At 37.7% G+C, this 14,858-nt stretch overlaps 1 protein-coding gene across 1 annotated transcript in view; it reads left to right on the forward strand.

Annotated features, from left to right (window-relative positions):
* Positions 1–14,858, forward strand: part of SUCLG2 (succinate-CoA ligase GDP-forming subunit beta) — a 101,988-nt gene that overhangs the window by 19,157 nt on the left and 67,973 nt on the right. Inside the window, exon 2 of the mRNA XM_058032212.1 lies at positions 890–1,031. Coding sequence (XP_057888195.1) covers positions 890–1,031 — 142 coding nt within the window. The remainder of the gene's footprint in view (positions 1–889; positions 1,032–14,858) is intronic.

Here is a 14,858-nt window from a genome sequence, read left to right on the forward strand (position 1 = left end):
GAGTCAGCTCCAGCTCCTTAATTATTGCTTTTGTGTGAATCAATTAATCCTGTGTGGAGAATGTGTCCTTTCTCAAAACCATTCAGTAAAGATCCTCTGACTTCTGTAGTGTCTCAAGGTTTCCTGCCAGGACAAGCAAGAGTGATGTCTTTGTGTGTGTAAGTTCTTTGTACCCATGGGGTGTAGATGTGTTTATATTCCCACAGGGGCATCTAAACTGGCATGTTGGGAACGAGGAGGGAATTATTCTAATTATTCTCATTATTCTAATTATTATAACCAGCTGTTGTTGGCCTGGCATGGCTGATGTGGCTGTGCTGGTGTCCTGCTGCTTAGAAGCACAGTGAACAAACCAGAGATAGCAGACCACTGAAAATAAATGTATTAGTATATAGTTTCTTACAGAATAATGCTTATACCATGTCACTTGCTTTTCTTCTCAGATATGCTTCAACAAATGCACAGAATCAGTGGAAATCATTTTATAGGGAAGGATTAGGTGAAATGTTGTATAATAAGGATATTTAACATGAAACTGAATTTGTTTTAATGTAAGAGTCTGTTACTACTTTTATAGCAGAGGAAAACATTGAAACATAAATAGACTTTGGAGTTCAAGCCAAATTTGCCTTGATATTAAATGCAAGACATTTTGTCTGGCCAAGTGAGCCTTGTGTAGCTTTTAAAAAATATCTATAGGTTTCAGAGCACTTGGGATGCACAAATGTTGAGAAAAGGCACTTAGGTAAATCAATAAGTATCTTACCTTTTCTCTGGGTGTTGTTTAACTGCTGGTTTGAGATAACCATAAGGTGGAGGAGCTCAGTGGGCTGTCTCATGAACTCTTCTTAATGAGCATTATGTTATTTTCCCCTCTTGTTGTTTCTAGGCTGTTCAATTAACCCCCAGACGATGGCTCAACCTGCAAGAGTACCAAAGCAAAAAAATAATGGCAGACCATGGGGTTACAGTTCAGAGATTCTTTGTAGCTGATTCTGCAAATGGTGCCCTGGAGGCTGCTCAGAGACTGAGTAAGTTGACTGATAATGGGAGAACTCTGCTTCACTGGGTAGCAATCTGGAAAATAAATTGTTTCCTAATAAGTTTAAGCAGTCTTTAAATTCATGCTTACTGGAAAGCTTTGATATTTCATCCAGACCATAAGTATATGCTCAATTTTATATATGAACAAGTTTTTAGTGGCAGTACTTAGAACTTTATTTCTCAAATTTTTTGCATGCAGCATGTAAAGTGAATTCTTTAATTAACATTGTTATAATTCAGAATGTCATGAAGAGTTGTGGGAGGAAATACTTGATATAACTTAAGGATCTGAAATAAATGAACTTGTGTAACAAGCTGTTTTCAAACAAAAATTTGCTTTATTAAAAAGCAAAGGAAGGAAAAGGTTGTGGCCTCTCCATTTTACAAGATACTTAGATATTTGTAAATGTGTGTGTCCAAATGAAGAAATAGAAAAGGTGAGTAGAGTTACCATCACAAAAGGACGTGACAGTGGCTTGAAGACAAGACCCTGCTTCTGGAGCTTTGTTTTGTTTCTCTGACAACATCTTCATTATGATGTGATGAACAAAAGATCATAATGTGGGTCAGAAATGAATTTCTGTAATAGCTTTTCTCTCTCAAAATAAAGTGTTAAAGTACTTTGTCAATCTGTTCTAAGTGAAATAATTTTTCTATTTTTTAAAGTTGCACAGTTTTCCTCTTTTCATTCAGCTTTTGTTAATATATCAAATATCAAAATGCCAGAGGCCAGACATTATTGTAGTCTAATTGTGTAGTAACAGGAAGGTTTTTTGGTTTATGCTTTACATAATGCACAGGCCACTTAGTTAAATGCATTTCAATTTTGCACACTGGAAGGTAAATTAACACAACTTACTCATATCCAAGATCTCATCAGAGCTCAAGTAGCTGAGTAGCATTAGCATAATGGCTTGTTCAATCTCTAGAACTTCATTAAGGTGATACATTTTTCAGTGATCAAAACCTTCTTATGACAATCAGTATATTTGAAAATATATCCGGAACAAAAAATGAAATGCAAGTGTTATGGGCATTTAGCAGTACAAAATGGTAAAGTGGGACATAAAGCAAAGCACATGAAATTGGAGTGTTTCCTCATGTCTGGATATCTGAGGAAATCAAGGAATGCTAACTGAAGCTGTGGCAGGTTTATCACCAGTCCTACAGCACTTAAACTCTCCTCTTCGTGATTGAACTCATAAATGGATTGGCCTGTCCAATAACTATTGCTGTTCTTGATCTCTCTGACTATTTGGAGATATAAATTACTCCATTAAAGGCAGTGAACCTCCTCTGTTTTATGATGCTGGGTTTATTTTAAATAACCTCTGTAGCTTGCTTGCTTTGCAAATCACAGAAATATCTGTCTGTTAAAAACAAACAAACAATGTTTAAATAAGCAAAATAAAATCCAGAACTAAAAAACGTTTGCTCATGCAACTTTATCAGGTAAATTTTATTTTAATTGTGTGGGCTTGTTAGCACTTCAGAAAGTGATGCCTTTCTTCATTTGATGTAGTTGCATTCAGCCATGGTGCGCTACTGAGCATGAAAGAATTGTGGTTTATGGTGTGGAATCTATTTCATGTTGGAATGACTGACACTCCATTGATCCACTTAATAATTAACAACATCCTCCTTATCATTCTGGTGCTGTGCTGTCCTTGTACTTCTAACATGCACTTTGAAAACTAAGAATCAAGAACATCAGTTTTGCTGCTGTGGTCATTGTTGTTCCAAAATTTTGCCAGGTTTATGTTCTTTGTGATCCCTCAGATTAATATTGGCTCTGTCACTCAGGGTTTTCTGCACAATTTGCAACTGAATATGCAGCCACACAAAGTGAAAAGATATGGGAAAACAGGAAAATTCAGCCTACAGGAGGCATGAAATGTTATGAAATAAAATAACCAGTGAAGGTAGTTTGGGGATGTTGTTGATAGACTGGCATTCTGCAGTAAAATATGGAGAGAGGCCAACCTCCCCTGCCAAGTCCTGCTCAAAAATCTCATGTTTCAGGTGCTGTGTGCCACGTTGCAGCTATCCTTCACTTTGGCTTCTTCAAACAAGAAAAGGTGCTTGTCAGCATATTTTAAAGATAGCACAAAGTTCTCAAAACTTGAAAGTCAAAGGTTCAGTATTTTTCTTGTGAAAGGAAATTCGTTCTATAGCTCTCAGGAATGCAAGAAATACAGAAAACAAGAATTTTCCTTTTAAATCTTACAGCATTACATCACTCATATGGGTCTGTGTGTGTGATAAAGGGGTACAGGTAAGGGGATAGGAATTTCTGGCATGGAAATCTGCATAAAGTCTGGAATTCACAATTTAATTTCACAATTTCACCAACTGTTTTGTGCTTGACAGAGCTGTCTTTACTGCTGCAGGGCCTGTGCTCAGCAGCTTTTCTATTGTTGGATTTCCTGTTGATGCAATGGAAAGAGATGAGATGATTTTTTGCTGCTGTCTTCACTTGTCAGGAAGGTGTTAATGCATGTCTTCTTGAAAGGGTTTGCCTTTATCCAGTATCAGCAGTTTTGTTACACTCTGCTCATTTCCTCTGTTTCACTCTATTTTTATTAATATATACGCTGAATGTTAATTTTTCTCAGATACTTTCAAAACTTACCAACTGCACAAAAGACAGTCTGCAAGGAATTTTTAATGGAACTTAAGGATTTTTTTTCCCCTTCTAAGATAAGAATGGCAGATGTAAGAAAAATTAACATGACATCACTAATATTGACTTCAAAAGAAGTTGTACACAATACAGAATTAAGCCCCAAGGAATTTATTGCCTTCTCTATGCTAAGCAACTTCCCAGTGTAACTTTTGTAGAGAAGGCAATATTTACAGAGTGCCATGAAATTCAGTCACAATAGCTTTCTGGTTTGAGTTAAAATTCCTTGTTTTTCAGGAGTGGAAGGAAAGATGTTGTCCTGTTTGCTGCACAGTATGGTGTTGCTTGATCTGCTCTCTGAAGAAACTTAATTTGTAAACAAGTACTTACAATTCCAGTGCAACTATTTAATAGAAAAAAAAAAATACTTGGGAGCCAAGTTTTTGTCTGAAGTATAAGCTCACGTGGCTGTTTTTATGTTAACCCACAAGTCTTCTGATCTAATTTTCACTTAATTTAGGGCTTGTTTACCAGAGAAGGCATTTCCTTACTTGCTCTTTCTTTTCCTTGTACTGTAGCACCAATACCTAAGGAAATAATCCTTATATGGGCTGTGTGTGCATTGCCACTGCCTGCGCTGTGCATCATTTGTGAAAGGAAAATCTGTGCCCTGTGCATCATTTCAGGGCATCGTTTGCTCTGGGCTCCTCCAGCACAAACCCTTGAGTCTCGTGTTCTGCTCTTTGTGCTCTGCCTGATGGAGAAGTTATTAAGGGACTCATCATTTGCAGGCAGGAGGTGGGCAGGGCTGAGAGGGGCTGTAATTCTGCTGGAGGGGGCTGCTGTGCGCTGTCATTTGGCTCTTTGAGTCAGTGGAGAGCACGGAGGTGGCTGGCACTGCTGACAGTCCTAAATCGATGCCAGGAACTTGGCACGTGTTTCTTTTTCTGAATTTTAACAAAAGCAATAGAATGCTGCCTGTTGCCACTTAGAGTGTTTCATTACATTTAGGAATCAATCAGGTGCAGTGTTCACACTCTATCACAGAGAAATGCAGTTCAATTGAGAGCAAGGTTTTTATTCACTCTTCTTAAAAAAATAATAAAACAAAATATAGCCTCTGCATGTGCTGTTTCTATTGCTTATGCATGAGGGAACTCATAAAATTCAGCTTTGGACTGAAGGTATGCTTTTTCTATCAGGCTGGAGAGGTAAACATGTATTTTATAAAGAACAGAAAAGGTTTATTGAAGCATCTTTTCATGAGGTCATTTACCTGTCACCTATTATTCACCATTTTTTAGAATATTGAAAGAGTTCTTGGTCATGTGAGCACCAGTCTCCTTCCTATGTCAGCTGCTGAAGTTTTTTCTCTCCATGGCTTTTTAATTTAAAGGGAAGGCTGCATTTTTTAGATGCTGTTTTAGATCTCTTATCTGAAAATTCACCTCTCCAGTACTAGTTGTGAAAACCACTTGAAAGCAATTTACGATTAGAAGGGATCAAAAATTGACCTTTAGGCTGGTGTTGTCCTTTTTGTGTAGATCATGAACAATTTGTTGGTGATAATGCTGTCTGCATTTAATTTAAGCTTTTATGCTGGGAAAATTAAAAACATCCTTGAACCTGATGTTTCTGAGGATATTTGAAATGTGATTTCAAGTCCTTTTTTGTTATACCAGGAAGAGCTTTTCTATGAGTATCCTGGACAGAGTGGCCCCTATATAAAATTTTATTTGAGAAACTTGGCTACTTAGCTGATCTTTTTTTACTGTCATCATGGAGTTGCTTATGTGATTTAATTTCCTCTCTGTTTCTGTCCATCAGGATAGGTAGCAGAATTGCTTCTTTCAGCATTTCTATGATTTTCATATTTATTTCCATTCTATGCTTCACTGTGAAGTAACAATTTTTCACCTGGGCATAATGAGTTATTTCTCAAAAACCCTCATGTTATAACTACTTATTTTTTGAAGCCACTCAGGTAATCCTTTTCTGCATATGTTGAAAAAGTCATGTGTTGCTGCAATAGCATTCCAGGGAACTGTGCACAGAACTTTGCTTGCTGGTGAGGAACAGCTCTCCCACAAGTCCTCTTATTTTCTCTGACAGCTTTTATTAAAGTTCCTTAGACTTAAATTATAGCTTTCTGAAACTGCTCTTTTCAGGCAAAATAACGCTGTAAGTTATTGACTAATATGATCCTATTCTCACATGGGTAAGTATTTAGAAAACAATCTTTTAAATTTAATAGAAAACTGGTGGTGGATGAGCTGCCTTGGACCATGTTCAGTGTTACTGAACATGAATATTTCTTTGTTCCACTTAATGGATTTTGCCTTGTCAGAGGAATGAAATCTAAAATTGGAGCGAATCTGCACTTTCCAAGCCACTTCTCAAAGATAGAAAATACCTGTTAATGCTCCATTATTTGCAGCATTCATAGGCATCCCTTGAATGCATTAATTCAAAAATCCACAAAATTTGTCAGTGTCTGTGGTTTTACTCTCTTTCTGTCCCTTGTTCAGTTCCCTGTTGTTTCTCAGAGCCTTCTCCTCCCTGTGCTCATTTGCTCTTTTCTTCTTAGCCCTTCTCCCACTTTATGAGTTCTGATTGGGAAAATCCTCTTCCTATTTTTTTTTTCTTTTTTTGTGCTAAACAGTCACTTGTTACCCTATTTAGCATCGTTAGAGCACATATTTAGCAGTTGTGTGCTGCTAAAAGCCATTTGTGTGCATACTGGTTTTTTTCTTGCTGAAGTGCTTTGCTCAGACCCACATTTGCTTGGCAATCACAGAAGGTAATTTTTCTGTGTATGATCAGAAGACAAATACTGATTGCTAACCATTGTTTATATGATATTTAAATAATATCAAATAATATTGCAAATGATAGTTTGTTTCCTACATTTGTCTATGTTGCAATGATTTGATTTTTGGAAAAAATCCCAAGTGTCAGTGTTGTGCAAACAGCTTTAATATTCTCATTTGTGTCTGAAAATGATGAAAATAATTAGGTAGAGTAAAAATTATGAAGGCAACATGTTGTTTGCTGCAGTTAAAGTAATCCTTTGTAGGAGGCTTGGTAATCAATATGTCAGTGACCCAATTTATTTACCTCATCTACTGGATGAAAAAGATCAGTCCTGGAAAATCAGAGGAGCCAGGAAAGGTGTTACAGGGTTTTGTTCACCAAATGTGCTGTGCTAGGGAGTTTGTTAGAAGGTCCTGGGGAATTTGCTGTGATACAGCTGCAGAACAAAGCAGGAATAAAGCACATCTGCATTGTAGTTATTTTTATGCACATTCTTCATTTCATCACACATTGCTTCTTGGGGCTTTAGCTTAATCTGCCTTGGAAGCTGAACTGCACAAGGCACAGTCAAGGTGGCATGAAGATTTCCTTTGAGGGTTTCACACTCAGTGAATGTTGCTGCTGCAGGACCTTTCCCCTGGACAGGAGCCCTGAAGTTCTGCTGTTTTCTCCTCTGTATTTGTATGGGTTGGTTGGGTTTGAATCTTGTAATCCTGCCTGTGCTTCCCTCCTCCCTTTGTGCCTCATGCTGAGACACTGATTCACAGAGGTGGCAGAGAATTGGAAAACTTTTATGTGCAGCAGTGTTTAAGCAGTGCAGCATCTTTGGCACACCCTGGGAGGGCTCTCTGCCTTTGCCTTCCTGCTTCTCTCATTCTACCAATCTTTTCCACATAAAGCCTTGGCACCTCTGTGTTTTCTGTGGAATCCAGGCAGCTGTGGAACCACACATGCATTTGTTGGTAATGGCCACATGTGTTGCATCCTGTGTGCCAGAAAAAACAGGTAAAGAAACTTCTAGCTTCTCTAACTTGAGTTTTATTCTTTTCCAAAGAAAGTTAATAACAGATTTTATCGAAGCTCACCACTGGGTATTGTTTTGTTTCAAGCTGAACCTTTTTGTTTCAAGTTAACTTAAAAATTGTGGCTTTTTTAATATTTTAGAAATGAACATACTTTGCAAGACCCTCTGCCTCCAGAGGAATTACAGAAATACTTATTTTGAAATGTTATTTTGTTATGAAAAACAAATTGTTTTGTTTTTCTTATCTATTCCCTTCGTTAGAGAATTACATGCTGAGTGTGAGTCAGTAAATGCAAGCTTGAGACTGCTTACATTAGGTGGATATTTTATAACCATTCTTTGTCACCAAATGTCTTCATATTCAATAGATTTATAGTAATATGAGTAATGGCTTGGGGGCTAACAAATCAAAATCTCATTTCAGATGTTTGACACTAATGTTGAGCTGACTTATTGTTCTCTGTGTTGGATTTCTGATCAAATTACCAAAATAGCTGCTTGAAAGTAAAACACAAAGTCAAAAATATTCTAGAAATGGGGTACTGAATTCAAAACATACTGTGTGCCACAGAGCGTGGGCTTTGGGAAATTTCAGTTGTGTTAAGTACACTACTGGATTTTTGTTCATAAAAGAAGGAGACAACAGAAGTTATAGTTCTTGATTCAGGAATTTTATCATGTGGTGAAAAATGCGAAGTTTTACAAGGAGGGTACAAGATGACTGCTGGTATTTATTCCACTCTTGTCACACCATATTTTATGGTTCTTCAAGGTAGTTTTGCAGCTGCAGAACAATAACCAGATGCGTAATTGAGAAGCAGCTGCATGAAATTTTCATTTTTTTATGCATAAAATCAGAACCATTAGACACACTTTATGTATAAGGTATGAAATACTAAACAAAAATATTTTCTCTGTAGTACTAGCAGCTGTGTAAAGGAGAGAAATCACTTCTTCTAGACTCTCTAGGTGCCCATCAACTTCTAAATGTTCAGGGCCTGATTACTGAAAACAAGTTTCATTCTTCTCTTGTTTTCTTTCTTTTTTTCCTTGTTTGTTACTCTGTGGTGTGCTGCTGCATCTTCTATGTGATCAGTCTCAGTGGATAATCCCGTGTATAGGGCTCTCAAATACAAAATTGATGCTCATGCCTGTTTTTCATTTAAACTTCTCGGTAGAAGGACAAGTAGCACAATCATGTTGAATAAAATCTAAGAAGGAATGATGGCAGCCCTAAATCAGGATAGTTTATGATTGATATTGTCATGATTTTCCTGATCTCCTGTAGTGTGCCCCAGGTGACACAGGGTACAGCAGGAAGACACTGTTGCTGGTTATCTACTTTTTATATGTAATTTATTTGGGAATGTTGCTTTTTAATTTTTTTTTAATTTGTCAATTGTTTCTGTTAAATTTATCACACATTTTGTCTTTATGCAGCAGGTGGTGGTTTAGGATGAGCTGGATTGACAAGTAAGGATATTAACTTGTGCATTTGCTATAAAAGCACATGGCTTGGAACCAAGCCAGGAATCTCTCACAACTGATGTTTCAACTCTTGTGAAGCTCAGAGAACACCCAGCATCCAGCCCCCATACCATGATTCCCATCCCCTGTTTCCTCCTCAGCCTCTTCCAGTCAATGAGGTAATATTAACTGGTATTTTGCAAAGGTTAGGATGCCTTGCAAGAGCTTGTTTTATCTTTAAAGATGGGAGTAATTTACAAGTTGAATATATCAGCAGTTGAGAAGTATGATCATAAGAGGGTGTGATTATTTTTTTTTTTTTGGTAGATAATCTCTACCTAAAATGGTAGAGCAGTTTTTGAAGCTAAGGATGTTCTGACATTTTGTTAATCTGCTACTTCATATTTGAGAAAGTGCTGTGAATTTAAAATATGTTTATCTACATTTCTTCAAATATTTGCGGTTCAAGAAAAGTAAAATATTTCAACACATTTATGAATACAAAATGTGCCTTTGTAACCCTGCTGGATTCAGCTGGGAGATATTATCTGACTCTCTGCATCACAGTATATTTTAAATGATGCTCTAACCCTTGAGAATGTCACCACAAAAAAATATTTAGTCAGAATCATGTTCAGGGTAGTTCCAGAAGTTAGCTATGCTCTTATTTTAAGTGATTTTTTGTTTTATTAAGAAAAATCTGAAGTTGACAATTTTACCTCTGTGTGGCACACTCTCCCTGGTCCTACAGTTAAAGTCAGCTTTTGTTCTGTGCATCATTATGAAGGGGAACATTTTTCTTGCACCTCCCCTGGGCTTAGTTGGACTGCTCACCTGAGTAAGATGAATATGGCTAAACTTCAGGCTATAAATCTTTAAATTTATCTATTGTTCTAAATACTTAAGAACAGCCCTGGAGAAAGAGAAGAGAAAGGCAACCAAGAAGAGTTTGCTGTATAAACAGTTAACGATATAAAGTCACTGGGAAGGTTCACCTCTGCTGCACTGCACTTCCCTCTCCTCCTGCCAAGTCTTTGACCCCTCTATTCCTCCAGTTATTCACCTGCACAGTTTAGCAGTAGCTTTTCTGATCTTGGTGTGTTGTGCTTTGTCCCCACTGCAGATCATTCATGAAAGTGCTGATGCCATGTCTGCATGCCCAGCACCCCCTCTTGTTCTTGTTCCCACAGATAATTCCTGTACCCTAGTTTTGGGTTTAGCTCATTAGATGGTCAGTGTGCTAGATTTTCTTTACTTTTCTACATCTTCCCTTCAGTATAATACAGGTTTTGCTTGGGTATTTTGGAAGAAAAGTGGAACAAGAGAGACTTGAGACTGATTGCTGCAAATTTGACTATCTTAGGAAAAGCTATTCTTATGCAATCTTCCCCCCCCCAATTAAATACAGGCTTATGTCTCATGCCATGAAATAATTTGCCATTTAAATATGATGATTAATTTATACTATAAATAACTTGCTTATTTTATCTTCTGAGTCACATTCCTATATGAAGTGCATATACAGACAGTATTTATTTAGTTGGGGTTTTTTTATCCATGAGAAGCTAAGTTAGGTGCTTAAAGATGTTTCTATGGAAAAGTTATTTGATCATTTTAAAATGAAAAAATTTCATGCATTTTCATACTTTATGTTGTTGGTTTACAAGATGAGACTCCTGAGTTGTTGGGCTTATGAAGCTTTGTGACCATTTTCACAATTTTGATTTATGGGTTCTGATTTATGGCTGAGTTTTACGTTGAGTTTCTGATGTTCAGAGTCCTGTAAATAGTGAGAGGTCTGGACATCCACAGACTGGAGTAAGCATTCCTTCAGAAATCTCTCTGCTGCTGAGGAAACAAAATAAGCCAGTCAAGTGAAATATTAAAGAGAAACTTTTAAGGGCCAGGGTTCAGGGGTAATTGAACACGAGTTGCATATCACTGAAGATGGCTCAATGTCAGAATTTTCAGTTGTGCAGAAGGGATGCAGTTAGTGCAGTTAACAGCAGGTAGGGCATGATAACTATATTTTCTTTTGTCTCTATGAATTGTTTTAGCTATTTGGAACCTTCTTCTTTTGCATACTATTAAGCTGTACTTCAAGAGGCTTTCTGAGAGTAAGCTGTGACCACAGTTTATACAAATGTGATTTATACTGACTTAGATACCAATTCTGGGCTTAATTTTGGAGTGAGAAGGTTGGAAGGTAAGAAATGACAGAAGCATAAACAAAACATCATGCAAAGATGTTGCCTTTAAATAAAGGTTGCCCTATTGTATATCTGATGCTTCAGTAAAATCTGGAGCTCTTTTTCAGCAGCACAGAGAGGAGGAGTAATCTCCTGTAGGTTTATTTTCAGCTGTTACCTCATGTGATTTGTAAACCAGGCAGACACGATTCCATGACTCTGCAGAAGCTGAGAAGTGGGCTTTGTGATGTGCCAAAGCAGCTTGCTGACCTTGAGTTAATGAAATATTAACCAGTTGTCAGGATGACAGAGAGCATCTGTTTTTGAGGATTCGTAGGAGGGGCCATTGGGACGGTGCTTAGGTCACATCCCTGTCATTTAAATGGCAGACTGGCTGATCCCACACACTCAGCTGCCCAGGGTTATAGAGCTGCTGTACAGATGTGGTCACATCTGCTGCTGACAGGTTTGACACACATTTGATCCATGGTCCTGCTTGTCTGGGGCTGAGAAGGTGCTGAAGAGCACCGTGCATGGAGAGTGTGACCATTTGAGATGTACTCACTCACCTGCTGTGTCAGCCCCTTTGTAGGTTCAACACGGGTTCAAGGCACTTAAATCAGCTGCACATTCTCTTTCTTTGGAAACAAACCTGATGTTTAATTCCAATTCTACATTTTTTACCCAGAAAAGTTCCGTTTATATGTGAGTAATTGGGAAAGCTCCCAATTCCACTCTTGGATATGATTGCTCACTCATTGTGGTGTTTAGACTGTGCAATTTCATTAAAATATCTAGAGTTCAATTTCCAAGCATAATATCTGCCTTCAAAATCCCCACAGAGCTCAACTTGCAGGAAGCCTAAATGAAACAGCTTTGCTGGTTTCCACATCACGTTGAGATACATCCTTTCCTGCAAATGCTGATTGCCAAACCAAAAGCTCTCTCTTGCTTTTATATTCATTTTTCTAGGCTAATTTAATGTTATGAAACATGTAAAACATGAAATTTAATGTATAGCTGTATCTTTGCTGCTGAGGTGGTGATTGGAGCTTGAGTTTCAAATGCCAAGCTGTCAGAACTGGGGGGGTAGCATGTTTGTATTCCCTCAAAGGACTGGGAAAGGGCTGGGTTGTGACAAAGGCATGGAGGCTTCTAATTAATCAGGACAGTGCTATCAGTAATTGAATGTATGTACTGCTCTATGTCTTTAACTAACTGCAGAGTGCCCTGTTGAATACTAGAATTTGATTGTCTTATGTACCCTCCCTGTTCTTTCCAAACTCTAAAAGCTGATCATACATCTGAAGGAGAATCAGAGATTTCATTCCTTGGGTTTCAGCTTAGCAGTGGTTGGCCTCAGTGCAGCCCATTGGGTGATAATTACACAGAATTTGCTGTGCTGTCCAGAAAACTGCTCTGAACTGCTCTCTGTGACAAGTCAGGTGCTGAATTTATTCAAATGAAACACTTGGACAAAGCTGTGTGAGCCTTCCCAAGTGCACGGGAAAAAAGAGATTAAAAAGACTGGAGGAGTCAAGGGAAGCACTGGGAAACCTGGAATTGGCAGGAGCTTCTTGTGCTTCTCTGTGGGCATTTGTGTGTCCTCAGCTTTCCTGGGAGGTTCAAGAGCAGGTCAGCAGTTTGTAAGCTCAGATTTCTTCAAGGACTTTAGAAGAATTTGTGCAGATAACTCAGGAAATTTGTGGTCCAGGAGTACCAATAACACCTGGCGTTAGGGAATGTTGGTTTCTGCCAATATCAACACATTATTCTGTAATACAAGTTGTGACAGCAATCAAAGAAATTAATTAGTAAATTCAATAATTTTGGTCTCACAGTGGGTTAAAATGTGTCTCTGCTATCTAATGTCCCTACTACTCACTGTATACAGTAAACTCAGTGGGAAGAAAGAGCTTATTTTAAAAGAGTGAGGAAGAAGGAGCCATCAAAAATATCCTATTCCTCCTAACAAAGAACTCCAGCGAAGAACAGCCCTAGACCAGAATGAAACTCTCCACAGACCCAGAAGTTCAGTGGAAGGGTGAGCATAACCCCAGGAAAAGAGGTATCAATTAGGAAATAGTTGTGTAACAATTTAAACTGCTCTATTATAGACTTTTTCCCCTGCATATAAGCATTTATTCCTGTTCTGTAACAAGTAAATCTGGAATTTAAAAAAAAAGCAACTACATTGTTGAGATCATGGGTATATTTACAATATATTCTTGGCTTTCTATGTGTCTAAATATGTAAATTGTGCTTTCTCTTTGCCTGTAAACAAGGTTTTGAGTGTAACATTGCTCATGGCTTAGGTTTCTGCAGACACCTAACAAGTGTGACCTGCTTCCCTGAAGCTTCTGTGCCTCTGGAAGGATCCTGGGATGTGTGGGCTTCTCTGCAGGAGGCCAGTATTTGGGTTTTTTAACACCTTCCCCCCTTTTTTGTTATGAACCCAAAGTCAGTATGCTGAGACCGTTCCTCACTTGGAAATATTTTTTTACAAGAACAAAAAGACAGTTTCTTTTGTATATAAAGAAAGAAATAGGCTTATGTGCAGGCAAGAAGGATCTTAAATAAAACATTGTCCTTTTTCTACCCTCGTTCAGCTGGGAAAATCAATTTTTGGTTCCTCAACTGCAAAGAAAGATCAAAAGGAAAAACTGACAATCCAAACAAAGGGCAAGGTGATGTGGGCTGCTTGCACTCCTGTTCCCTGGTGTGCTTCATACAGGCATTTTCCCAAGCAGAATATATTTACGGAAGAATTAAGGGTGGGTTTTTTTTGTATCTCCAAATCAACGATGCTGTGACTAAAAGTGACCTGAATATAAAAGTAAAGAACCCCACTTTATATTACACTTTGTGGAGCTCTTTGGTGCTAATTTAGGCAACAGTTCTCAGATGTGTCAGGTTGTTCATTGCACAATACTTATGTTTTGAGGAATTGTCATTGATTTTACTTTACTGGAACTGGCCAAAGCCAGTACTTTGTTCTATTTTTTTTTTTAGCATGTTATGTAATGCAAGAGAGAAAATATCTTCATTCTTGCTTAAATGCCAACCAGATTCATATTTGAATCTTCACATGAAAACTAATTTCAGTCAGTGTGGAGGGAAACTTTATGGAGATTGGCTTTCCTGCTTTGTATTGATTCCTGTTTATATCTTTAATAAATAAAACATGATTTATTGTTATAAGCTCATATTTACAAGAGGAGGAGATTAAAGTGTCAGCAGGAAAAACAGAAAGGAGGAGTGTGAAAACTTTAAAACACACAAACTAAAAAATAGCTTGAATAGCTTTTATGAAGTGTATTAATTATCTTTTGTATAAATGTAAGAAGTTGAAAACAGTTATAAAAGTATTTGATTTTAATGTATTTTCACTTCTTTGTGAGAATTATTGTGTAGACATCAATTTTGTGACCATACTAAATTCAGTGGATATTACAAGTACAAAATAGGCTGCATCCAACTCAAGGCACACCCTTTGCAGGAAAATATTTTTGCCTGCATGTTGTGCATCAGTGTGTTGGGTCTTTACCCATGCAGGCAGAATGCATTTACTTTTGGGACTCTGTGTTTGGCATGTCTTGGCATGGTAGAGATGCAAATAACTGTGTACAGAATGCTCTTTTCAAATACAGATGGTCCCAAGTTTCAAAAGCAGCAACTGTAGCTGGCAGCCCTGGGA

Source organism: Melospiza georgiana, chromosome 11 (assembly GCF_028018845.1).
Source record: "Melospiza georgiana isolate bMelGeo1 chromosome 11, bMelGeo1.pri, whole genome shotgun sequence".
Taxonomy (NCBI): domain Eukaryota; kingdom Metazoa; phylum Chordata; class Aves; order Passeriformes; family Passerellidae; genus Melospiza; species Melospiza georgiana.